The 24,478-nt window shown below is 48.0% G+C and overlaps 1 protein-coding gene across 2 annotated transcripts in view; it reads right to left on the bottom strand.

The window, feature by feature from the left end:
- Positions 1 to 345: 345 nt before the first annotated feature.
- The window catches only part of USP10 (ubiquitin specific peptidase 10), an 81,655-nt gene continuing 57,522 nt past the window's right edge, over positions 346 to 24,478 (bottom strand). For both annotated transcript variants that reach the window (XM_034639622.1, XM_011230002.3), the window contains exons 5-14: positions 19,465 to 19,556; positions 18,827 to 18,936; positions 18,371 to 18,426; positions 18,031 to 18,134; positions 15,558 to 15,657; positions 14,629 to 14,806; positions 11,854 to 12,019; positions 6,647 to 6,791; positions 4,773 to 4,838; positions 346 to 1,371 (exon numbers count right to left, since the gene is read on the bottom strand). In XM_034639622.1, coding sequence (XP_034495513.1) covers positions 1,184 to 1,371; positions 4,773 to 4,838; positions 6,647 to 6,791; positions 11,854 to 12,019; positions 14,629 to 14,806; positions 15,558 to 15,657; positions 18,031 to 18,134; positions 18,371 to 18,426; positions 18,827 to 18,936; positions 19,465 to 19,556 — 1,205 coding nt within the window. In that variant the 3' untranslated portion in view covers positions 346 to 1,183. The remainder of the gene's footprint in view (positions 1,372 to 4,772; positions 4,839 to 6,646; positions 6,792 to 11,853; positions 12,020 to 14,628; positions 14,807 to 15,557; positions 15,658 to 18,030; positions 18,135 to 18,370; positions 18,427 to 18,826; positions 18,937 to 19,464; positions 19,557 to 24,478) is intronic.

Genomic DNA, 24,478 nt, shown 5'->3' with positions numbered 1-24,478 from the left:
TGTCTGGGAAGGCCTCCTTTGCACAACCCAAAGGTGGCGCCCGAGCCGCTGCTAAGATACCCCAGCAGCACCATGTTCAGCCATGATCTGAGACTCTGGTGATGCTGACCACGCCAGGGCCAGGAACACCGCAGGGACGCTTCACCTCCCGTTTTTCGACTAGAAGATTCAAAAACTCTATTTCCCCAAATCACTAGTTACTAACAGTGGAGATATGAAACAAGCACAACCCGAGTCTTGGTTCATCTGGTTGGAGGGCTCGCTGTAATTCTGGGGGTGTCCTCGTGCCCCCGAACTCCAGTGACGGGAAGAGGCGTCTGCAGTCAAAGAAACACCACGCACAGCTTTAAACCAACTTTGTGATTTTTATTGATGGGCGACAACTTCTGTATTCCTAGAGATCACTAAACTGTGTACGATTAGAGACGCAGCATTATAGAGAGCAGACAGCAGAATTAAACAGAGCGACTTAGGGAAGTATCAATCTTCATTATTTTGCCCATTGTTCATTATGTGTACACAGAAGCATGAACGCAATTTGAAATCTTTTAATGGCAATAAAGTTTACAATCACCCATCTATGTGGACTAACATCTTAACTCCAAATATGTGATCTGCAATGTGTACGTAAGCAGCTTCTCATCGCACAATTATTAAAATGTATTTTTTCCTGTTAGGAACCAGCAACTTATTTTTTGTATTTACGTTTCTTTTGAAGTAAGAACTATTTCTTCTCTGATAACTGGCTCATTTTTATCATTTATCAAAAACTAAAGGGTGGGAAGGAAAGTGTGATGGATTAAAAAATTTATTTTTTTAAGGAAAGATAAAATTCATTTTCACAAATTTACAAGTGTTGCTGGTGCAGGATTTATTCTACTAAGCAATTAGACTGGGAATCAAATGCAAGTCCCCCTTCTTACTCAGGAATCAGCATTATTTCAGAAACATGGGTTTTGTGTATTTTCTTAAATCAAGCGACAGTCTGAACTGAATGATTTTGATTTGGAAGGTAGACGTCAACGCGAACTGTTGCGCACAAACCCCGAGGCGTCTGCTTTCCATTCTAGCCCATTTCTGCAAAGGACAAAGAGTTTCTCTCTAGAGAGGCGCTAAAGAGAGGGAGGAAGTCAGAGGGAGTCGGTGTCTGCAAGCGGGCGTCGGGCACACAGAGCGCAGGCGGCTACAGCAGGTCCACACGGCGGTAATACAGGAGGTAGGCTGTGCGCTCCGCAGTGGGCTTCACCACCTGGTACTGGTTGATCACCTTGACCGCCTGGTCATCGATGCGCAGCCAGCCGTTGAGGCCGATCTGGAAGACGTCCGTGGTGTAGTGGCCGCCCGTCGCACTGCTGCCATGGTGGTAGACCACTGCAAGAGAGGGCCCACGGGCACCCCGGTGAGAAAACCACACCCCAGCAGCCGAGGGCGCCTGCCTGACCCCCCCCCAACAAAGCCACTGCATGTGACACACCTTACCGAGGCAGGTGGGACACAGAGACATCACTACACAAAGCTATGTCACATAATCAAACTCCCTGCACAATTTACAGCAAAAAGCCACACGTGTGTATCTTAATGACATTTTTTTAAATGTTTTAACACCTCGCAAACACAAGAGACACCAGCTCGGTGGGGCTGTCCCACATGCCAGCCCCTCAGGTGAGGACTGCCCACTATTTCATGTCCATCACTGACAAGAGCACACGGGACACAGCGTGAAAGACCAGCCGGCCCCCACAGAGCTGCCAGCACCACACACCAGCCAACCTCCAGAAATGCCACCCAGAGACCCCAAAACGCTCATGCCCTTGATCTAGCCGATCCCGCTTCCAGACTTCTGGAGAGCCCGTGAATCTCAAAGATGTCATAATGGTGAAAAAACAGAAAAGCCTAAATACTCGTGCTAGAAGGAATAATTAGTGGATTATATCACAATAAGATGGACAGAGAGAGGGACTGGGGACATAGGAATATGCTTGTGAAAAAACATGAAAACATGGGGCGCCTGGGTAGCACAGCGGTTGAGCGCCTGCCTTCGGCTCAGGGCGTGATCCCGGCGTTATGGGATCGAGCCCCACATCAGGCTCCTCTGCTGTGAGCCCTTCTTCCTCTCCCACTCCCCCTGCTTGTGTTCCCTCTCTCGCTGGCTGTCTCTATCTCTGTCAAATAAATAAATAAAATCTTTGAAAAAAAAAAAACATGAAAACACAAGAACCCCAGGTTTTCTGTGACTGTCATCACGAGAGACCTCGCCGCCTCAGGAGGGACAGCAGGGCTGTGATGTGGGCTGAATGTGTAGCAGCCCCACCGAGAGGGCACCAGTCATCACACTTTTTCCTTTCAAAAACTTCTAATTTTCCATGTTTCAACAAATAATGTCAAAATAATAATAAAAAATACCATTTGTTATACACTTAGAAAAAAATTCTGTCATCTAGAGACACCAAAAGCCGCACCTTCCCCTCCGTGACGAGGAGAGCTGAGGGGCCCGGGCAGCAGACAGGAGGCTGGGTGAGGGAAACGTCCAGGGGGCCAACAACGTGGCCAGGCGAGCTGTGTGCCACCACTAGGGGCAAAAAGGACAGACACTTGAAGAGGCACTATACTTAGCTGGTGGGAATGTCACTGGGCTCTGGTGGCAGCGGTCACTCCTCAGGAGGACCCAGACTGCTCCGGGCCCGTGGCCACCACTGGTGGGAGGACAGCCCCTCTGGCAAAGCAGCCTCTGGGGGCTCAGAGGATGCCACAGCTCTATCCCTGGCCATCCATGTGACAAACACACTGGCCACCGAGGGCGGAAGACTGCAGGACGACCAGGCAAGAAGCAGCAGCAGGACCAGCACATGTGCTGCGGGTCACAGTGCTCAAACGGCCGTCAAGGGCATGGAAGAAGCTCGGCACGGCCGGTCCTTCTGACTCCAAATCTGCTTTAAGGCTTTCATCCTGGATTTTCACTTCCAAGACCTAACTGACTTGGGCAAGAGTTTATATAAAGTGACCTATCAGCGGGATTTAAAGGACCTGTGGTTTAACTGATCTGTATTTCGTTCCAGACACCTCCACTTTAAAACCTCCAGAGCAGGGACTGCAGACGGCTGGGGTCTCGGAAGCGGCGGCCCGGGGACTGGCAGGGCACGTCAGGGCCACAGGAGAGCCCCTGATGAACCAGACTGGGCAGCGCTGCATTCACTTGCTCTCTCGATCCCACCATCAGAACCATTTTCACCAAGCTCTTCCTTACTCACATTTTACAGAAAATTCCAACCAAACGAATCCAGTGCCCTTATTTCTGAGATTAGAAGCCATGAGAAGAGGAGTCAGGACTGCAAGTGACAGCCCCAGTTCAGACACTGGGCCACGGCCACAGCAGGCAGAACAGAACCACACCGGGGCTCCTTGAGCAGGAAACCTGTAAAACCTCGCCCTCGATCCACAGCCTTCCCCCGTAATGGCCCCAAGAGGTAGAGCGGCAGGGAGGCAGCAAAGCAGCACTTCATCTCCCCCTGGGACCTCGGTGCCAAGCTCCCTGAGTGGGCGGAACCCCAGGGCTCGTCTGGTCCCGGAGGCAGGCCGCAGAGCCTGAGCGCCAGCCAAGGCGGCAGGGCTTCCGTGACAAGGCAGGGCAAGGAAAGGGCTGGAGACACCACAGGAGCGCATGGCCACCCTGCCTGGGAGAAGCCATGATCAGCTGCCTTGGGGGAGAAGAGAAAGTCAAGGGCACAGCCTGCAGGAAGAAAGACCCAACTGGGCCAAACCCCTAACTGTGTGCTGCAAGAACCTGACCCACTGATCAGGGCCCAACCCAACTTCCTAAATGCACGGGAGGGACTGACGGCTGCACGGTGAAGCCCAGCCAGGCCACCGCGCATCAGAGTAGAGTGTGTGTCTCTCAGAATTTGGGTTTCTTGTTTTGTAAGATGGGGATACCACCATATCTCTCAGGACAGCTGTGAGGAATAAATGAGGTACTACAAAAAAGGTACCTAGTAGAAAGGTTCAATGAACATGTGAGGGTCAATAAGAGTTGTGTTATTTTAAATTACAAACAGGCTCATCAAAGCCAACACAAAAGGCGCATAACAAAGCAGCTAGAAAATTCTAATAAAAAAGGCCAGAAAGCACAGGCACTTGTTGCGACCAGTGACTACCAGAAGAGACATAAAGCCTCCAAGGGCCAGAAGACTCAGGCTATAAAAGAGCAAGGAGGACGGAAGGAAGGACACAAGGTGCCACAGGAAGCACCGGGCCAGGAGCTAAGAGGTGTCAGGGCCCCCAGTTCTGGGGTCGCAGGGGTGCCATCGCCTCCCTCGGAGGGCTCCGAGCCTGAGTGTGGCAGCCCAGGAGCGCAGTGCGGAAGACCACCCGGCGGAGCGTCCATGTGGGACGCTCTCCTACCCTGACCAGGCTGCTGCATGGTAGCGCCCCTGACAGGTACCGCCCCCCACAGGTAGCGCAACTGCGGCAGCAAAGGTCACACCCTCAAACTGCTGGCCCGGCAGCCTCACATTTGCTCTCTGACTCGAAGACAGAAATGATGCTAAACAAGGGCTGGATTCAGCTTAGAGCCAAAAGGATCTTCTGTCAAATTCCAAGCACCAAATGTCAGGACAAACACACATTTTCAAAAGATGTGCTGACTCAGCAAGTCCACGGGGAAAGGAGCAGAAACGTCTACTCTCTGTGTTAGGTGGTGTTACAGCAAAACCGTGCCTGGGCACAGACCCTTTTACCACTGCTTTAGCAAGGAAATAACAGACAAATTTACTTACCTGCAAATAGCCTATAGGTTCTGTGGCATTTAAAATTCTTATTTTTAACCCCTGGAGAAAGCAGTTCTGAAAAACAAAATACCAACAGCTGTGGTCTATAAAAGCACTTAAAGAAAGGCTCAGAGTGACGGAAGCGAAGAGCTGACAATGGTCCCCACTCACATGCACCACCTGGCAGACCAGAACAACAAAACCCACTGCCCCCCTCATGTGTGCAGGCCGTGCCCGTGGGGGGACCAGCGGGCGGTACAGCAACGCACATCGCCAGCAACCAGTCGGAGCAGAAAGAGAACAGATAGTCTGAGCCCCCTGCGCCCATGCTTGAAGCCCCTTAGAAGCAGATAGTCTAACACTGGAAAAGAAGAAAGCTGCCCACTTAGAAACAGAATAGCCCCAGGAAATCTAAGAACTGAAATGTTTTATGCGTGAGTGAGACCACAAAACTTCCACTGTGTGAGAGTCAGATGGTCTCTCCAAGGAGGCACTGGTCCACCAGCTGGGCAGGGGGGCAGCCCTGTCCTCGGAGCCCCAGGGCCCCCTGCAGGAGCCGTGCACCTGCACGTGGACCCCTGCCACAGCCGCTACCAGCCAGCCTCTCCCATCCCCCACCCAAAACCCACATCAGGGCCTCCGGTCCTCCCTTAGCGCATTTCTCTTTCTATAAAGCATGTAAGGTGGCAGCTGATATAAAAACACACATAACAAGCAAGAAAACAACTTGTCTATAAAATTTGTGTAGTCAGTCCAAACAGTTAATCTGGGCTTGAGGGATAATACAAGAGTATGGGGCACCGGATGGCCCTCTGGGCTCAATGTGCGCTCCTCATTCCCTCACAGCCAAGGCACAACAGCACAGGAGACCCAGTATGTGCTTCTCGGGGGGGGGGGCATTTTCTCCCGCTTTCTGGTTCTCAAATGGGATCAGGAAAACATGCTGCCGCTGAAGGAAGCCCCTCCAAGTGGGGAGGCTGGAGGCACATTAACCCAGCCCAGGAGTCAGAGCCATTGGCTGAAGACCTGAAGACCGGCTGCAGAAATGCAGCATCCCTGCCTGGAGCTCTGGGTGGGGCCAGCTACCCCCCAGGTCTGGAGTCACAAGCTGGGAAGGAGTGGAGTGTGGCTGTGCTGTGTGGTGGGGACAGAAGGGGAGGGGCCAGCGACAGCTTCACTCCTCTGCAAAACCCAGGTATGAGGTCCCACAACTCCTTCTCTGTTTTCCACACTCCTCAATGCTTTGAGGATTGCCTCCAGCTTGCTCCCAATGAAGCCTAGGACTGAACGGTACCTTTATCACAAATCCCAAAGCTTTCAAGGAAAGTCTTCCCTCAAGCTGCGCTTTTACCAAGAAAGCCTAAACCTCGTGCTTTGGTCAAAATGTGTCGAGGCTGCTGAGCCCCGGTTACCTGCAGAGACTTGTGGCTGACAGCATGCCACAAACCTGACCCAGCGTCATGCAACGAGAGGTCAGAGGAACCCCCAGTGGCCTATGGGCAACATTCTCTCACTTCACTGAAAAAGCCCATTTCACCAGGCTGGGCCGGGGCAGCTGCTAACACTTAGTATAAAGAAAATGATTTTGTACCACTAATCTATAAAATATTTCTAGAAAAATGACGCTCATTTTGATGGACAAAATTTCTGTTTCTCTAATCTAGTAAGATTATATGGCTTACTGATTTTTGCCTTTAATTTTCAAGGCTACTTTGGTGACAATTTTAATACAAAGGTCTATTATAAGCTGAGAAATTTAAAAACAGAAAGTCATAAAAGAGAACTTTCTTACTTTCGACATTACACAGAAATGCTAAGTGCCAAGTTCACTGATTCCCGGGACAACTGTCACCATGAAGGCTTTCGCCTTCCACGTTTGTTACCTTTACTGATTTCCAAGTCCACAGGATATTCAATATTTTTGATGAGCTTCTGGCATCCACCAGTCTTCTCGTAAACAAACCGTTTGAGGTGCAGCACAAGGACAGGAGGGAGCTTCTCCAGAGTCACTCTTCGACTTATCTCCACCTAAGGCACAAAGCAGAGGAGGGCCCACCATGCCTTACTTCACGCAGCAGCAGACACATGTCCATCACACAAGGACCCCCTGTGAGAGCCGGAAGCCTGACGGTCCAGCACAGCACTGCTCAACCCTTGCTGGGTTGAGGCAGCTTCTGAAGATCTAACATTCTGCTAAGAGGCCTTGTGAGAGCTACAAACATTCCTCTTAGAAAAAGGCATACATCCCTCAACACACAACTGCAGGAGACCCCATGGATCCCTAAGCCCATGTGTGAATGCCACGTTAAGAACCTTTGCTCTGTGACGCATTCATGACGCATCGGCACAAAAATTAAAGAGCTAACTTAGCAGCAGTACTTTGCATTACATATGTATTAACATGCTTTTTTTTAGTCAGTCCCGTAGCATTAATCAAACGGAGGCCAGAGTGTTTCTCAAAGTAAGTGTTCTAAATAACCTATTCTAAATAACCCAACAGCCATCTAGTCTAACCATTAGTTTTACAAGTTTCAGTTTTATCAACTTATATGCTCCTTACATGCTTTCACAGGTCTAATGAATGCTGCTTTTCATTAAAATGCACCCTCACATGGGGGCGCCTAGGTGGCTCAGTCGTTAAGCGTCTGCCTTTGGCTCGGGGAGAGATCCAGGCATTCTGGGATCAAACCCCACATCAGGCTCCTCCGCTATGAGCCTGCTTCTTCCTCTCCCACTCCCCCTGCTTGTGTTCCCTCTCTTGCTGGCTGTCTCTATCTCTGTCAAATGAATAAATAAAATCCTTAAAAAAAATTTAAAAAATTAAAAAATAAAACGCACCCTCACAAACTATTCTTATTCCCTTTATTTACTGTTCTTTGTACTTAGAAACCCTTTGATGCTTTCTGAATTTACATGAAGGATACTTCTGGTAGAAATATTTGTTTGAGTCACAATCTAAAAGATAAGAGCGTAGATAAGAAACCAAGAAAGCTTTCAGAAGACCACATCCACATCCAGGTGGAGGTGTCTTAATCGTGTCTTAATCGGCACCTGGCTTCCCACCCAGATTCCGATCCCAACAAGAACGTGTGAATGATGGAGAACCATGGCTACAGCTCAACAGTTAAAAAACCGGGATTCTGATGAGTGGACTCCAGCTTCCTCATTTGTGAATCGGGAGTTGGACAAAACGTGTCTCTGGGATGCTTCTCAGTGCTGGCAACCCAGATTCTGACCTCAAGCTTTCAGGCAATTCATCAAGTGGCTAATGTAAAATTCTTCCGAGTGTTTTGGGTTTCCAGACAAACTGAGACACACTTTTCTTCGCCCAATAAAACCAGACCTTTTCTATACAGCAAGTATTTTGTATAATCGTATTTTCCCATGGACCTTCATAATGTGTTCCCAAAGCAAAAAACCTTGTGACCTTAAAATATAAAAACATTCAACTGGGTATTTTAACAAGTAAATTTAAAGAAACTACATTCCAGAAAACGTGATACTTGCTCTTTCCAGATATCCCCACCCCTTACGAACTGCCCGAAATCTTCCTTTCTCAAACATCTGCTTTTCTGAGTGTTCCTGCTCTTGATCTGGTAACACACCACCACCATCACGGAGCTGGGACAGTTAGCAGTTCCATTTTCTTCTTCGAGACTCCACCAAAATGCCGCTTCTTTCCTCCATCCTTCCTCCACCTGCTATCTAGAACAAGCCACCTGTCCCTCACACTCTCTCCTCTATCTCATCTGCACCCTCCCCGCAGCCCACAGCTAACTGCAGCAGGAGCAGGAAAGGACAACCACCATGTGAGGGGGCTCTGCCGGCAGCCTGGGGGAAAAGCAGAAAGCCGCCTGCGGGATGAGTGCCTACCAACCCACGGGTGGCCGCAGAGAGCGAGCGAGGAGAGAGGCTCGGGGGCCAGGACAGCGACTCCACCTCCAGAGCCACAGCTGCCACAGTATGAGCCAAGCACACAACTCAGCCACACCAACCAACCTCCCCGAAAACAAATACCCACTTTCTCTCTCATTAAGTTCCACCGCCAGCCTCAGCTTACTCACTTAAGCCAAGCGCCAAGATTCTGTCTCTCGCTCCTACCACTCTTATTTTTTAAACAAAATTGCCCGTGGGAAGCAAGTCAGAAAACGTGGTGGAGGATTAGGCGTAACTATGTGCGGCTCTCCCCAGAGGATGGCTTCATCGGCCCCAGCAGGAGGCCCCAGATGAACCGAAGGTCTCCACATCCTCCTCCGCTCTGCTCTCCCGGCGCGCGCTGCACAGCCAGGGAGGTCCACCGAGCTCCGTAAGGTGCTGGCAACGTCTACTCCTCGTGCACCTTCAGCGGACACACAGTCCCTTCACAGCAGGCCCCCCAGGGACACTAGGGACGGTGCAAACAAGTGCCACTCCCTCGACCAGAGTGGAAAACAGGCGTAGAGGGTACATCTGGACCCCAGTAAGCTCTCCGAGAGCAGAATATTCTCCCCCTCTCCTGACTCAGCTGACAAGTACACCCCACAAAGGTATCTGCTTCCCTTGATTCCTGAACAGTGAAAGACTCAGACTTTTATCCTTTTCAGACCACATAAAAGACTAACAGGCATGAAAAAAGCTACTTTCTATTTGTCGATGTCCCTGAAGACCTACCATCAAAAGCAAAATAGCTACGTTTGGAATCTCTTTTCTCTCCTAATCTCATGAACTGTGCTCTATGACATCAGGGATGGCCTCCGTTAGANNNACCCCACATCAGGCTCCTCCGCTATGAGCCTGCTTCTTCCTCTCCCACTCCCCCTGCTTGTGTTCCCTCTCTTGCTGGCTGTCTCTATCTCTGTCAAATGAATAAATAAAATCCTTAAAAAAAATTTAAAAAATTAAAAAATAAAACGCACCCTCACAAACTATTCTTATTCCCTTTATTTACTGTTCTTTGTACTTAGAAACCCTTTGATGCTTTCTGAATTTACATGAAGGATACTTCTGGTAGAAATATTTGTTTGAGTCACAATCTAAAAGATAAGAGCGTAGATAAGAAACCAAGAAAGCTTTCAGAAGACCACATCCACATCCAGGTGGAGGTGTCTTAATCGTGTCTTAATCGGCACCTGGCTTCCCACCCAGATTCCGATCCCAACAAGAACGTGTGAATGATGGAGAACCATGGCTACAGCTCAACAGTTAAAAAACCGGGATTCTGATGAGTGGACTCCAGCTTCCTCATTTGTGAATCGGGAGTTGGACAAAACGTGTCTCTGGGATGCTTCTCAGTGCTGGCAACCCAGATTCTGACCTCAAGCTTTCAGGCAATTCATCAAGTGGCTAATGTAAAATTCTTCCGAGTGTTTTGGGTTTCCAGACAAACTGAGACACACTTTTCTTCGCCCAATAAAACCAGACCTTTTCTATACAGCAAGTATTTTGTATAATCGTATTTTCCCATGGACCTTCATAATGTGTTCCCAAAGCAAAAAACCTTGTGACCTTAAAATATAAAAACATTCAACTGGGTATTTTAACAAGTAAATTTAAAGAAACTACATTCCAGAAAACGTGATACTTGCTCTTTCCAGATATCCCCACCCCTTACGAACTGCCCGAAATCTTCCTTTCTCAAACATCTGCTTTTCTGAGTGTTCCTGCTCTTGATCTGGTAACACACCACCACCATCACGGAGCTGGGACAGTTAGCAGTTCCATTTTCTTCTTCGAGACTCCACCAAAATGCCGCTTCTTTCCTCCATCCTTCCTCCACCTGCTATCTAGAACAAGCCACCTGTCCCTCACACTCTCTCCTCTATCTCATCTGCACCCTCCCCGCAGCCCACAGCTAACTGCAGCAGGAGCAGGAAAGGACAACCACCATGTGAGGGGGCTCTGCCGGCAGCCTGGGGGAAAAGCAGAAAGCCGCCTGCGGGATGAGTGCCTACCAACCCACGGGTGGCCGCAGAGAGCGAGCGAGGAGAGAGGCTCGGGGGCCAGGACAGCGACTCCACCTCCAGAGCCACAGCTGCCACAGTATGAGCCAAGCACACAACTCAGCCACACCAACCAACCTCCCCGAAAACAAATACCCACTTTCTCTCTCATTAAGTTCCACCGCCAGCCTCAGCTTACTCACTTAAGCCAAGTGCCAAGATTCTGTCTCTCGCTCCTACCACTCTTATTTTTTAAACAAAATCGCCCGTGGGAAGCAAGTCAGAAAACGTGGTGGAGGATTAGGCGTAACTATGTGCGGCTCTCCCCAGAGGATGGCTTCATCGGCCCCAGCAGGAGGCCCCAGATGAACCGAAGGTCTCCACATCCTCCTCCGCTCTGCTCTCCCGGCGCGCGCTGCACAGCCAGGGAGGTCCACCGAGCTCCGTAAGGTGCTGGCAACGTCTACTCCTCGTGCACCTTCAGCGGACACACAGTCCCTTCACAGCAGGCCCCCCAGGGACACTAGGGACGGTGCAAACAAGTGCCACTCCCTCGACCAGAGTGGAAAACAGGCGTAGAGGGTACATCTGGACCCCAGTAAGCTCTCCGAGAGCAGAATATTCTCCCCCTCTCCTGACTCAGCTGACAAGTACACCCCACAAAGGTATCTGCTTCCCTTGATTCCTGAACAGTGAAAGACTCAGACTTTTATCCTTTTCAGACCACATAAAAGACTAACAGGCATGAAAAAAGCTTTCTATTTGTCGATGTCCCTGAAGACCTACCATCAAAAGCAAAATAGCTACGTTTGGAATCTCTTTTCTCTCCTAATCTCATGAACTGTGCTCTATGACATCAGGGATGGCCTCCGTTAGAGGCAGTACTGGTTTTTATCTCATCATGATTAGACTACCAGAAACTTAAATGTAGCTCAGGATAAATAACCTGAACGATCATTACCTTGGGTATATGGTTTAGAGGTAAAGGAGGTTGCTACCAGCATGTTTCAACCATTTCATTCTAAAAATGTGGAAACTTCCAGTCCAAAACAGTTAAGCGACAGGGTTAAGAGGCAGAATGCAAACACACTTCTCCTCGCTCCTACTTCTGCGCTCTTTCCAGCACGCCAGAGCGCCTCAGCACAAACGTTCAAGACCAGCTATGAGTATACCTCTTGTTTGGTTTTTGTGGTGTAACCCTGGACAGATTCTCTTGCCACCAAGCTCTCCAATGCATCCTGGACCGTCCGGATCCTGTCAGACTGGATGTCCAGCTGCAAGGTGAAGAATGGCTGCAAAGTGGCCGACTCCTTTGAACTCTGCTGGTAAACCACAGACCTAAGAGGCCAAGACAAAAACAGAACACTGTCAGAGACCACTCCTTCCCATTCTCTGTTAAGATGAGCCAGCAGGAGAAGAGGCATTAACTAAAAATGAGATTGCTGAGAATCATTTTCAGAAGACCAGAGAGAACACAAAAGCCAAAAATACACTGAATTTAAAAACAACCCTGCTGAATACCATCTAAGTGTTTCTAGCAACTACCCACCACCTGGTCGTTCTCCCAGGGCAAGCACGCTGGAAGAAAGCATAGTTTACCTTCCGCATTCCTTCACCTCCACTCCACACTTTATTTAACACACCAGTCAGTAAATGCGCCTATCTGGCCATGGCCTCAAATGCTGACACTCTCCATTTTCTCAAAGTATCATAGCCCGTTCTAATAAAAGAGAGGAAACCCCAGGGTAAAGAGTATGTTTAATGGCATTTTTCCCCTACAAAAATGACTTACAAGAGAAGAGGAGCAGGGTGTGTATGATAAAAAATAAGCTAACATTCCAGGAAACAAGGCTACCTACCACCCTCATCAAGAAGAAGGGTGCCGATTCAACCTTGTTTTCTTAGCTGGTTTTTCATTTCATTTTTCTTTTTCTAAGTTTTACTCAGAAAAACTTGTGTGCTTGGCCCGTCTCTCACTTAGCCCCAGCCAAGGAAACATTCCAGGAGCTCAACAAGGAATTCCACTTCTGCAGCCTGAGTGACCTAGTTTACGACGGCCATCACATGGGTGTGCGTGGCTACTGAGGCTTTACGGAGCAGACGCCGTGACGAGCAAGCTAAAGGGCCTCCCGTTCGCATGCTGCTTCCCTGCAGCGCGATGTGAGGACACACCTTCACGCGCCCTCCCTTCGAGTGTACGGATGCGGATGCGGGAGCAACGGCCACTCCCCTGGTTCCGAGAGCGGCAGTGGGAGCAGCAGGCATTAAAACTGGTGAAGGAATCAAGAGGCGGTCCTCTCGACTCCAACGGCCTGGACTTTTATTGATGTGGCCTGAGGGGAAAGGTGAAGAAAGGTGCTGGTTTTCCTGGGGGAAGTGAAAACCCACCCAAAGAGGGTGAATTTTAAAAGAAAAACCTTCCGGCTGTCTGAACAAAGGAGGAAATGCACTTCCTGATGGCTAATGCACACAGGAAAGAAGTCTCCTAAGTTATAAGAGTTAATTCCTATTCTTGCTTTATTATTTCTCAAAAATATCAACAATCAATTTCAACACAAAAAGACCACTGAGGCTAGAGGCCTGACAGAGCCATGCAGGCCAAGCTAGAAATTTCTCAAAGTGGATTCTGGTTTTTCCCACTGTTTAGTCTCAAACAAGTGTGGGCTCTTTGGGAATGTTGGTCTCAGTGGCCTTGCAATCACCGGGCTTGTTCCCTCATCCTCTCTCCCATCCCTAAGGGACCGGCCCAAGAATGCTAACATCAGAGGTCTAATGCAGAGCTAAAGGCACAAGACAGCCTCCTCTCACTGCTGTCGCCTGACCTGGATCCCTGCTTCCCTTCCCAAAATGGCCCAGCCCAAGGAATCACATCTGGCAAAAACAAGTTACAGCGGCAGCAGTCAGGGACTGGGCGTTTCCTCAGAGCACACCTGACCACAGGCTGACATGGAGCGACTCCAGAACAGAAGGGGGCCCGCAGGCTCAAGCTCACAGTGAAGAGCACAGAAATGACTTGTTCAAGGTGACGAGGTGGCATGACTGGCTTCTGAATCCCGTCTGACAAAGCAGCACTGACTGGCTTGTGAAGGAGCCGGTGGACATGCTGAGGTATTATTAGCCTACTGAAAGGGGCTCACCCTAAGCTGTACCACAGCAGAGAGAGACAGAACTAACTCTCCATGCCTTGGAAAGGGTGTTACTTCTTTTGGATACATAGCATTTGGGACAAAGGGTTAGTCTCACTAAAAAATCACCCTTGTAGGATACAATGCGAGGCCTTCCAAGAAAAAATCCTGCTCTAAGAGGCCCTTTAGGACTCTGGATGACTGAACCTCCTTGGAGACGGCCCCCATGCTCCTGAGTTCCACATAACAGTGGTCCAGAACGGCTCTAATGCAATCAAATAAAAGCCTTCTAGAAGGACGTCATGGAAGCGCAATGAACAGCTGGTTTATGGGAAATGGGGCAGAGGAGGGGCCCAGAAACTCCAGGAGGCCCCAAGTGCCCCTTTACATAGAACTCTCCCTCCACACTCCCTTACCTTTCTAGCTCACTCAGTTCCGGCGCCTAATATTCCTCTAGTCAGACGTAAGAATTTCTTCTCTTAACAAAACATGTATTTCAACTTAACAAGTCTTTCTCTTCCTACCTAGCAGTGAGCAGCTGGCCTGAGGGAATGTAGTGCTGATGGAGTGAGGCAGCAGGAGTCAGAGTGGCCGCCGGGCCCTGGGGGCCAGCGCCCTGTGCTGAGGTGCCGTGAGGGGCGGGAGCAGTGCAAGCACTGGGCAGGAGAAGCACAGGGAAGTCCAGGGACAGAGAGGGCAGAGAGGCGTAAAGGCAAGCCATCGAGTCCAAAATTTCTTAGACACGTCTTATACCTTCCCCCTTCAGCAAAACGCCAAAACCCTGAAAAGGCAAACACTAAAGTATTCCAGAAAAGCATAAACCTGATGTGTCCACCAAAAATGCCAGTGATTGGGGTCTGAACAAACTCCGCCTGGCGAGTGACTGAAGTCTTATTTCTGGGGCCCACTTGCTCCCATTCGTCCTCACTTCCTTCGCCTGGTTCTTCCTGCTCGTCTTCATTCACTGAGTGGCTTTTGGGTCCGTTGGAAATACTGAGTTCTGAAAAGGAGACAGTTTGCTTAAGCTACCACTGGCAACAGTAACAGCAAAAAGGTTTTAGAGAAAGGTTCTGCATAAGCCACCCGCACAGTTAGCTTTCAAAGTGAAATCAGGGTGTGTCCTACATGGAGAACAAATGCAACACGTACGTCCACTGGACCCCTGCTGGAATGAACCACCCAAGACAGCGTGCTCAGGACAACTGGGAAATCCCAAGGCGGACTGGAAATCAGGCATGACTGTGGAATCACAGCCAGATTTTCTCATTTGGTAAGGGGCTTCGGTCATGCAGGGGAGCGTCCTCATCCTCAGGAAATGCACACTTTGGCACTTAGGGGCGAACTAAACTGGTATCTGCAACTTAACTTCTGTCACTCAGGAAACTGTGTGTGGGGACAGAGAAAGCATGACAACATGCTAGCAGGTGCAGGATCCAGCGCTTATACAGGCATTCACCAAACTATTCCCCCAGCTTTTCTGCATGTTTCATCATTTTCCTAATTAAGAGTTGAAGGGAAAAAAAGCAGAGGTTCTGGATATATTTTAAATTATCCAAGTAGAACATTCTCAACGGTCTATAAAAAAAAAAGCAATATAAAGATAACCAGACTCGCCCTAGTGAGAAAGGGACTCAAAGGGTCAATGACCTGGGGGAAAAGTAACGTACTCCACGAGCAGGTGACATGTGTTCCAAAGCAATTCTTAAGGAAAGGTTCTCACTTAATTTTGTGGCAAATAGACCGCAACCTACTTGCGTTATTTGGTGACAGGAGTTTCTTCAGGTTCAGCATTTCCTCATGAAGTCCGTTTAGAATGAAGCCCAAGTACTCCTCGGCATCTTCCTGTCGACCCTGAAAAGGCCAGATGTGAGCACATTAATTTTAATTGCTCACCATGCAAGGACTGCAGGGAATATTACACCTGTGTATTCGGACTAGGTCTCCTCTTAAATTTTCAACAAGATTTAACGTAAAGTGTTTCCCAAAGTCACATGAGCTCTCCTTTGGACCACTGAAATGGGTAAGCTGAGAGGAATGAGGATGGGGAGGGGGACCAACTATACCTTTATGTCTGAGTACAGAATGAGTAGGAACTTTTATTTATTGTTTTTTCATACTTTTGAAATTTTCTACAATAAACACATATTACCTTTATGAAAAAAAAGTTATTTAACAGTTGCTCTTCTGTTGACATGAAATAGAAGAACAGAACTAGAGGTCCAGGGCCACCTCACTGCACAACCCCAGGGGCTAACGGTCACACTGGCAGTTGTGAATAGCAGCCTGTGTGTCCTTCTATTTTTGATGGTGGGCAACTATAGGGGAAAGGACCCAAATTATACATGAAAAGCTCTATTGATTCAAAGATGTAGCTAACAGTTGTACACACACACATACACCAGCAAAATCATTTATAGATGAGTCATGCAATAGTCATATATTTGTCTTATAATCTCGGGATTAGTTCCCACTTCATTCTTTGGAGAAGAACCACGTGTTCCAAGGATTTTCAAAGTCCTCTCGCAGTCTCAGGGTGTATTTGTTTGTTCCACATAGAACCACGGCTCTACACAGACAGCAGCTGTTCAGAGCTGAGTACGCTGTGTGTGTGGAAAAGGACAGAAACTGGCTAGCTCAAGATGCAGGAAAAGTTGACACAGCAGGCGTGGGGCTACTGTTATTGGAAAGGTCTGCTTGCTGGGCTGGTCCTCGGCTGGCATCTGGGAACTTGGACGTGGGGAGGGATCCCCCCATTCCAAGAAGCGAGAGGGGACTGTGCTGAAATCGTGCCATGCGGTTTGTGGCGCACACCTGCTCTCCCTCTGGAAGTCTGGGATTCCGGTTTGCGCTAGGCAGACAATGCCTCTGTAACCAGTTCTTGGTACAACCCCTGGGCACTGAGTCTCCAATGCGCTTCCGCAGCAGACAAGATTTCACACATGCTGTCACACGCTGATGCTGGGAAATTAAGTGTGTTCTCTTGACGCACCAGGAGAGGAGTCTCAAGGTTTCCCCCGGAGGTCTGATCTCGCCTTTGTGTCCCTGCACTGTACTAAACCCTGCGTGGTAACAGCTTCTGAGTCCTGTGAGTCCTTCCATCAAATCACCAAACCTGAGCGTGGTGTGGGGAACCCAAAAGAGCCATTATTCATGTAACTTTGAAAGACACCTCTGTCAATGAACATAACTTCTGAACAGGATTTGGGTGGGACTTGACCACAGGATGCCCCCTGAAATTCACTGCTTTACCTCTGCCTCCGCCTGAGCTGCACAGCCCTCCTCTGGCTTCGAAAGCATCAGTGTATGCATCTATTTTAGTACTTCTCTTGCTGGTCTGTTTTCTTGGATGACATATCTAATTCTCCAGTTGGACAGGTGAGCTCTTTACGGGCAGAGGGCACAGTTTACTCCATTTCTGCATTCCTAACATTCTGTACATTTCTTACTACCTGGGAAATGTACATTTCGAGCTAAGCAGCAGCTCAAGAGGAGGAATAAAGCACTCCCGGTGGTAACCGGCTACACTGTCCTGGCCATTCACCCTTCCTCAAAACGAGGAGCTGCAGTATTACTTTACTCAGCTTTAACAGAATTGTTTTGGTGCTTTTTCTTTCTAAATAATTTCCCTAAAGCATCATTTCAATTGCTTACACTGACTCATCACAAACTCTACGCAAGACCTCCTTGGCCCTTGGTCCCACGCCTTCAGGAGCGAGTGTATGATGGGAAGACGTAGATAAGATAGCCAAGGAGCTGCTTTAGAAACGTGTATGGCGAAGACCTAGCTCTCTTGAAGGCCGCCACGATTCCGGGCACAATGACCAGGCCCCATCTAAAAGGCAGTGCAGTGGTGAAGGAGCTGACTGTAATGCCAGGCTCTGCACTTACGAGCTGTGTGACCTTGGACAAGGATCTCACTTTTCTCAACTGTAATAAGGAGACAACCATACTTTACGCACAGGGTTAGGAAAGCTAACGTATGGAAAGAACTTACAAGAGTACTCGGTGCACAGTAAATGATGCGTGAGCAGGCTCTGATGATGGTGATTATCACATTTTTAATACTCATTCAAGCAAGTGGCTCCATAGTAAGCCTAGATCTACCGAAGCCCCAGCCAACCCCCATGCTCGAAGTGCCCAGCGGGCCCTGGACAGGCTCCGGCGCGGACACAGAGCAGAGCAAGAGGCGAACTTTCTACTGGCTACATGAGAGCAATGCCAAACCTTTTCAGACAGGCTCGACTTGATAACTGTCAGAAGTCTGTAAATATATGTAGGTTCAAAAGCAGCTCCAGGGCGGATATCTCTCACGATTTTATCCCCAAGAGCTGCAATGGAAACAGGACACAGATTTTCTTAACGAAAACGAAGTCTTAAAATGATGAAAAGCAGCATCCTCAGAACTCCCCCTCCACCCTCACGCAATGCTGAGAATAGCACAGGTGTAGCATCTTGCATTTTAAAAACATTTTCTTTCCAACAAGACTCAATTTATGACATTCCATCACCTGACCTCCTAACTGTCCATATGTAATGGGCATCAGAAGACCTCATTTGTACTCACCTTGTCTGGGTTTTGGAGGTACTGGCATATTAGTAAACTCATTCATTAGCCGAACACTATAAACATGGGGGGGAGAAAAAGTTTAGTGCATGTTTAAAAAAAGACATACTTTACTAAAGAGCCTTGATGGCTAAGTAGAATTTTACGGAAGATGGCAAATTTTAAGTAACCGATGCCATAACAGCTAGTGAGCTCTTAAATCTTTACTGTCAGGTTTTGGTGTATTTTAAGGAACGTACACCGGTAAACATGACAGGTACATAAATGAACCTGCAGAGCGCAAACGCACGCTCCTGGCTAACTTCCACATGACAACATCAACGGTCCATTCTTTTAAGAAATAAAATTGTACGACTCATTTGCAACAAATTAAGAACTTTGCTAAACTATTTGAATTCAAATTATCAGAGGCGAAAAAACCCAGCCCCTAAACACATTTGTAAGCACCTTACTTACAAGCTATCTATCATGGGTGTCGACGTACAAGGCCTTTGCACTTTTGAATAGAGAGGAATGAACTTCATCAGGTGATACATCGGAGGGCAAGCAACCAGTGCCTGCAGTGTCTGAGTATTGGCAGTAAGGAAGCGTAAAGGAAACGAAACAGACACTCCAATGCTTCTGAAAGGTACATTAAACCCAAAGCATATAAAACTAAATACGCCAAGGACACTGAAAGACTTACAAATGTAAACATAAAAAGGAATAAACCAAATAACCATGAGGATAACTGCCCTGTGATTTCCATGTAAGAGTTTACTCTACAATCAGCATTTACATACAAAAACATGATTCGACCAAGATAAATCAATTAACACAACATTTCCAATTCTAAGTGAACACGCTGCCCCATTAGGGTCATGCTAATGAAAATAAAAGTCGCTTGATTCTGTCACTCACCAGTCAACAAATCATCTTGTTGGGGTCAAGAATAACTCTGTTTATAAGCAAGGTAGGCAGACTAAGCAAGGAACCAAGTTTTTGGATTCAAACTTTAGGGCAGAGGCCCCACGGCAGCTGCACGAAGTCAAAGGCACGGGAGGAAGAGAGAGGTGCAGCCAGCCGCCCTCAGGGACAGCACATGAGAAGGATACAGCATTAATGTAGCACCAGTTTCCTTTATTGATCAGCCCACGGGGTTGCAATGACACTGGTTTATGTATTAGGGTTACATTCTCCAGTAACTCTGCAAGAGTGAAGAAGCATAGTGAAGACGTTAATGACATCTAGTGAATAACACGGAAGTAAACTCTTATACTCTGGTGGAGGGTTAAAAACCCCTTTGAGAGAGCACATGTCCAAAGAAGAGGCACACTGTGTGGAAGCCACATGCTGTCCAACACCATGTACAATATTTAAGGATTAAAACTGTTTTTTAATATCTCCCCCCCACACCAATGAACACCAACATTTATTTATCTTTCTGTGGGAATGTAACTGGGGAACACGACAACTCTTTTAACAAGAAGGAGAAAAGGCTGAGATACATGGGTAACAGGGGTGACAGAGATCCGAGAGACACAGGCTTCTCCCCCACACGCTGAGGGCAAGGCGGGCCTTGCTCACAGTGTAGGCCCTCCGACACCAGCCAGGGAGTCCACGGGCAGAACCCGAGCCTCAGCCAGTGGGGACCTCCGGCACCTACTAGGGCACCCGACCCACCACTGTTCCATGAGGGACGATACTCCCTTCTGGGACAACTGTCTCATACTAACTGAACTGTATTTTTCAACAGAATTCCAACTTATGGGATGTTGTGGATGCCGGAATGCCCTCCCTCCATGTAGAAACACATTTATCCTCAGAGTCATCCTCTCTTCCACAGCCTTCAGACAGATGGGAATGCCATCTTCATATAATGCTTTAATACTTTAATTAAATGCTTTAAATATTTTTTTCAGAAATGCTTTAAAACAAGACATAGTCTCCCCATGTCCCATTACGAATCTTGTACCAGTGACACCTACAAGTTATGGACACATTCTATCCTCAGCAAGTGCTTTACAACTTACACTTAAACCTCAGTAATCCAGGAGAATCACCACTATCCCCCTTTCACCAGTAAGGGAACAGAGTCTCTGAAACGTTAACTAGCTTGCCTGTGATCCCTCAGGAGCTTTGTAGTGCAGGCAGGGCCTAAAATCCAAGATCTGTGGCCATTCCATACCGCCTCCCTTTACTTTTAAATTGTGTACCAGAAAAGAAATAGTAAGTACTTATACATTTGATGCCACCATCCATCCAAGACATCACTCAAACAAAAGCAGCTTTTCAATTCTAAAACACAGTTGGACTGCGAGGTCTCAGACTTAAGCATTAACTGAAAAAGTTAATTTGCAAAATTCTAATGTCCACACGTGCATGCGCGCACATGCACACACACTCCCTCCCTCCTCTGAGAGTAAATGCCCTCTTTCCTCTGAGGAAGCACGCAGAATAATTTTCCCATTTATAAAAAGTAAAGCATTCAGGCTCAAGAAAACCCAATGGGATCTATTCAATTAGTCTGGGCTCACAAAGCTCTTCTCATCTGTCTCCTGCTATGTGAGGACCACATCAGTTAGAACTGAACTACAAGCTCCACATGAGAGCCCCCAGCAGACAGTCCCGGGCACGTGGTAGACACTGCACTGGGGGCTTCATGTGCACTGTTCATAATCGTCCTCACAACCCTATCAAGGAGACACGGTTATCCTCCTCACTTTACAGGTGAGAACACAGAAGTCCAGAGGGTCAGGGAACTGGGACAGACTGTGTATCTAAGCAGACACCTGACCTAGGTCGGCTTTCCCTCTCACAAGGTAACAGGCTCCGCTCTACAACCCTTTGACTCAAAGGTTTCCATACTAACTTGCCCCACGGGCTTGAGACCTCCCACTGACAATGGAGCTGTCCATTTGTCTTTGATGCATGTTGTCACAACAGTCCACATTCTCCAGTGTGTGCCAGAGACTGGCAATTATTTAATATAATTACTCCATAAAAAAATCTGTACATTTTCAAATAAGCATCAATCCCAAATGAATACTCTAGCATGACCCTGTGAATCTTTGCCATGGTGCTTTTATATCGACAGTCATATTACGTTTTTACATAACCATAAGACTCAAAATCAACTGTGCTCCTACCACAAGGACCTCTGTTAAATGACCCAGTGTCACTCACCGAGCCCTGCCTGGGCACTGGCTCCTGGAATCACAGAGGTGACTAAGAGGTGGCCCTCCCCTGAGCTTGTGGACCAGTGAAGAAGGGAAAACCTAGTGCAGGCTAAGCTGAAGGGGGATCTGTGGAGGGGATGCTCAGCCCAATCCACAGACTGAAGAAACCATGAGAGGGCCAGGGGCCAATGACAGCAAACAGCAGCTGACACCACAAGGGCCCTAGCTGGGGTGATGGTGCCTTCCACCCAGAGGAGTAGGTTTGTTTTGTACAGTGATGAGCTCACAAGTTGAGTTTCAGAGGCACTGATAAGAGGTACCCAGATTACACCAGTCAACAGTGTACTTATACCCACAGAGCAGCAAGTAACAGATCTATACACATACACACACACAGACACACACACACACAAAGCTCGGGGCTGGCACTGTATGTCCTGACGACACAAACCTCAAGAGGAGTGATGTGTCAGGAGTGGAGTCTTAAGCACCACCCACGTCTAAGCGGCAGGCCAAGAAGAGCCTGTACCATCTACAAGGACAGGGCAGTTTGAATCTGCAGTGGAGGTGGAAGTAGGTTCTAGGGCCCCAAAGAGGGAAGTGAAGAGTGGAGCCGCTCCCTAAAGCCCGCCTGAGGGAGACAGGATGGGGTCCCTAAGAGGCTCACAGGACTGTGGAAGGAAGGGAGCTAGGGAAGCAAAGACTCACCACAGTTTATGGTGGAGAAAGACAGGAAACAGCAACCTCAATTTCTTCTGATGATAGGGAAGGACGCAACATTTTCTAGGGTGGGGGTAGGAGCGAAGATGGGGAGGTGGCTTAGTGACAGTAATCCCTGGTTAGTATAGACACTGAAGGAAAATGGAAAGAAAATGACCAGGGACTGAAATGTAAGATCTGAAACTTCCCTCCCACCTTAACTGTCTCAACAGACTGAAAAACAGGTTTATAGCTGGTCAAAAGTACTTTGAATTAATATCTTATGAAATTTAAAAAAATCACTTATGACAAGGCCAACTCCACGCTCAAGAGGGAAACAGGTGCAAAAATATCAAGAACTGCTCTAATCTCCAGTGGAAAACGCATCTCCTCTCACATCTGTTACTGAGCCATGTGCCCAGAGTAACGTGCACACCTGCAGCATGGTGGAACACTCAAGCCTAGGGAATCAGAGAATATATCCGACAGTAGCTGACTTCTCTCCATCATTTATCTGGGAAGCAGCGTGTGCTGGCTAGATGGAAACCTTTAACATCAACCCTTCCCTTGAAGCTGGGCCAGCTTCTGGCCATTGCTTTTGCTTCACTTATTTTAAGGAAGAGGCAGGAAAAAACCAGTTTCACTGTTTGGCCTCTACAATCTTAAACTCAAGACTCTCAGCATCACCTAGTGGTTTGTCCAATAACTGCAAGTAACAAAACATGACAAATAGCCATCTATCTACCAAAGGAGCAAGGCAAAAACTCAAGACACAGTTTGGAACAAAATGACATCCGGGACATTTATCAGAGAACGCACTACTAGCATCAAGTCTTTAACATTTTTTGAAAATGCCTCTAGTACAGGGGCGCCCGATAGCTCAGTTAGTCTGCCTTTGGCTCAGGTCATGGTCCCGAGTCTCAGGACTGAGTTCTATATGGGTCTCCCTACTCAGCAGGGAGTCTGCTTCTCCCTCTCCCTCTGCCCCTCCCCCCGCTCATGCTCCCTCTCTTGCTGTCTCTCAAATAAATACAACTTTTTAAAAAGTAAATTAAATAAATAAATAAAAGAGCCTCTGGTACAGGGGCGCCTGGTGGCTCAGCCGGCTGAGCGGCCAACTCTTGATTTCGGCTCTGGTCATGATCTTAGGGTCCCAGGGATTACAGCCCCGCTTCAGGCTCTGTGCTCGGTGGGGAGTCTGCTTGAGATTTTCTCTCTCCCTCTGCTCCTCCCTCTGTTCACTCTCTCTCTCTAAAATAAATCTTTAAAAAAGAAAAAAGAGGCTCTGATATGTTCATAAATTTATAGATTAATATCTTTACAGACTCAGAACATACAGAGAAGAAACACTAAACAATGTAGATTTTCCTTAATCATTATGTTGTTATTCTAGAAAAACTTTCTCTACACTGGCAAGTCTTACATAAGCTAAAATAGAGTATCACTCTGTCGCTCCTGTGTTCCAGCGAGCCTGAACTCTACTCTCAAAGTAAGACGGACTGGCTGGAGTGGAAGCAGCCTCCCCTGAAGGTACCTAGAGAGGACATGGCCTTTCTCCGCAGCAGCAAGGCACCACGGGCTCCACCTTTTATCAGAGGTGTGCAGCTCCTTCCAGACAAGTCCCTCTCACTGCTCACTGCTCTGCTGAGCCCTCCCTGGCCAGGTAACAGAACTTCCAAGCCTTCTTTGTCCCGGCCTCATCCTGCCATCCCCAAGTTCCAGAAGATCTCCTACTGGCCCCTAACCCCCAAACCCCTCTGCAAATGATTACTGCTCTTTCTGCTACTAAGAGTAGACATCTGTTCCTTCCCTATCTTATTCTTTAGACAACACTCATGACAAAGGCGATCATTACTCACTGACCGAGAGAGTGGGTGGCCTACACAAAGTACTTATTAAGAGTAGGAGGGGGTGAATTAAACATCTGGAGACTGAAGTTGTTGGTTTTGGTAAATGACTCCATTCGAGCTTATCAGAAATGACCCAGTGGACTTTGAAGGTCATTCTACCGCACTGTTCAGAGAGACTCCAGGTGCCCCTGTGAAGGAGGCGAGAGCCCAGGAAGACAAACGAGACAACCAGGGTTCAAAGCCTGGTTCTGCCACTTCATTCTGCAACCTGGAATGGAAGACCCCACTCCTCCCTTGTACGAGAGCCAACAAGCCACACCATGCACAGCTTCAGTGGAGACATGAAATAATGTGATAGGCGTGAAGAGAACACCTAGCAGGATGGCCAGCTCATCACAGGC

The sequence above is a fragment of the Ailuropoda melanoleuca genome, chromosome 12 (assembly GCF_002007445.2).
Source record: "Ailuropoda melanoleuca isolate Jingjing chromosome 12, ASM200744v2, whole genome shotgun sequence".
Classification (NCBI taxonomy): Eukaryota; Metazoa; Chordata; class Mammalia; order Carnivora; family Ursidae; genus Ailuropoda; species Ailuropoda melanoleuca.
This window is presented reverse-complemented; position numbering and strand designations above follow the sequence as displayed.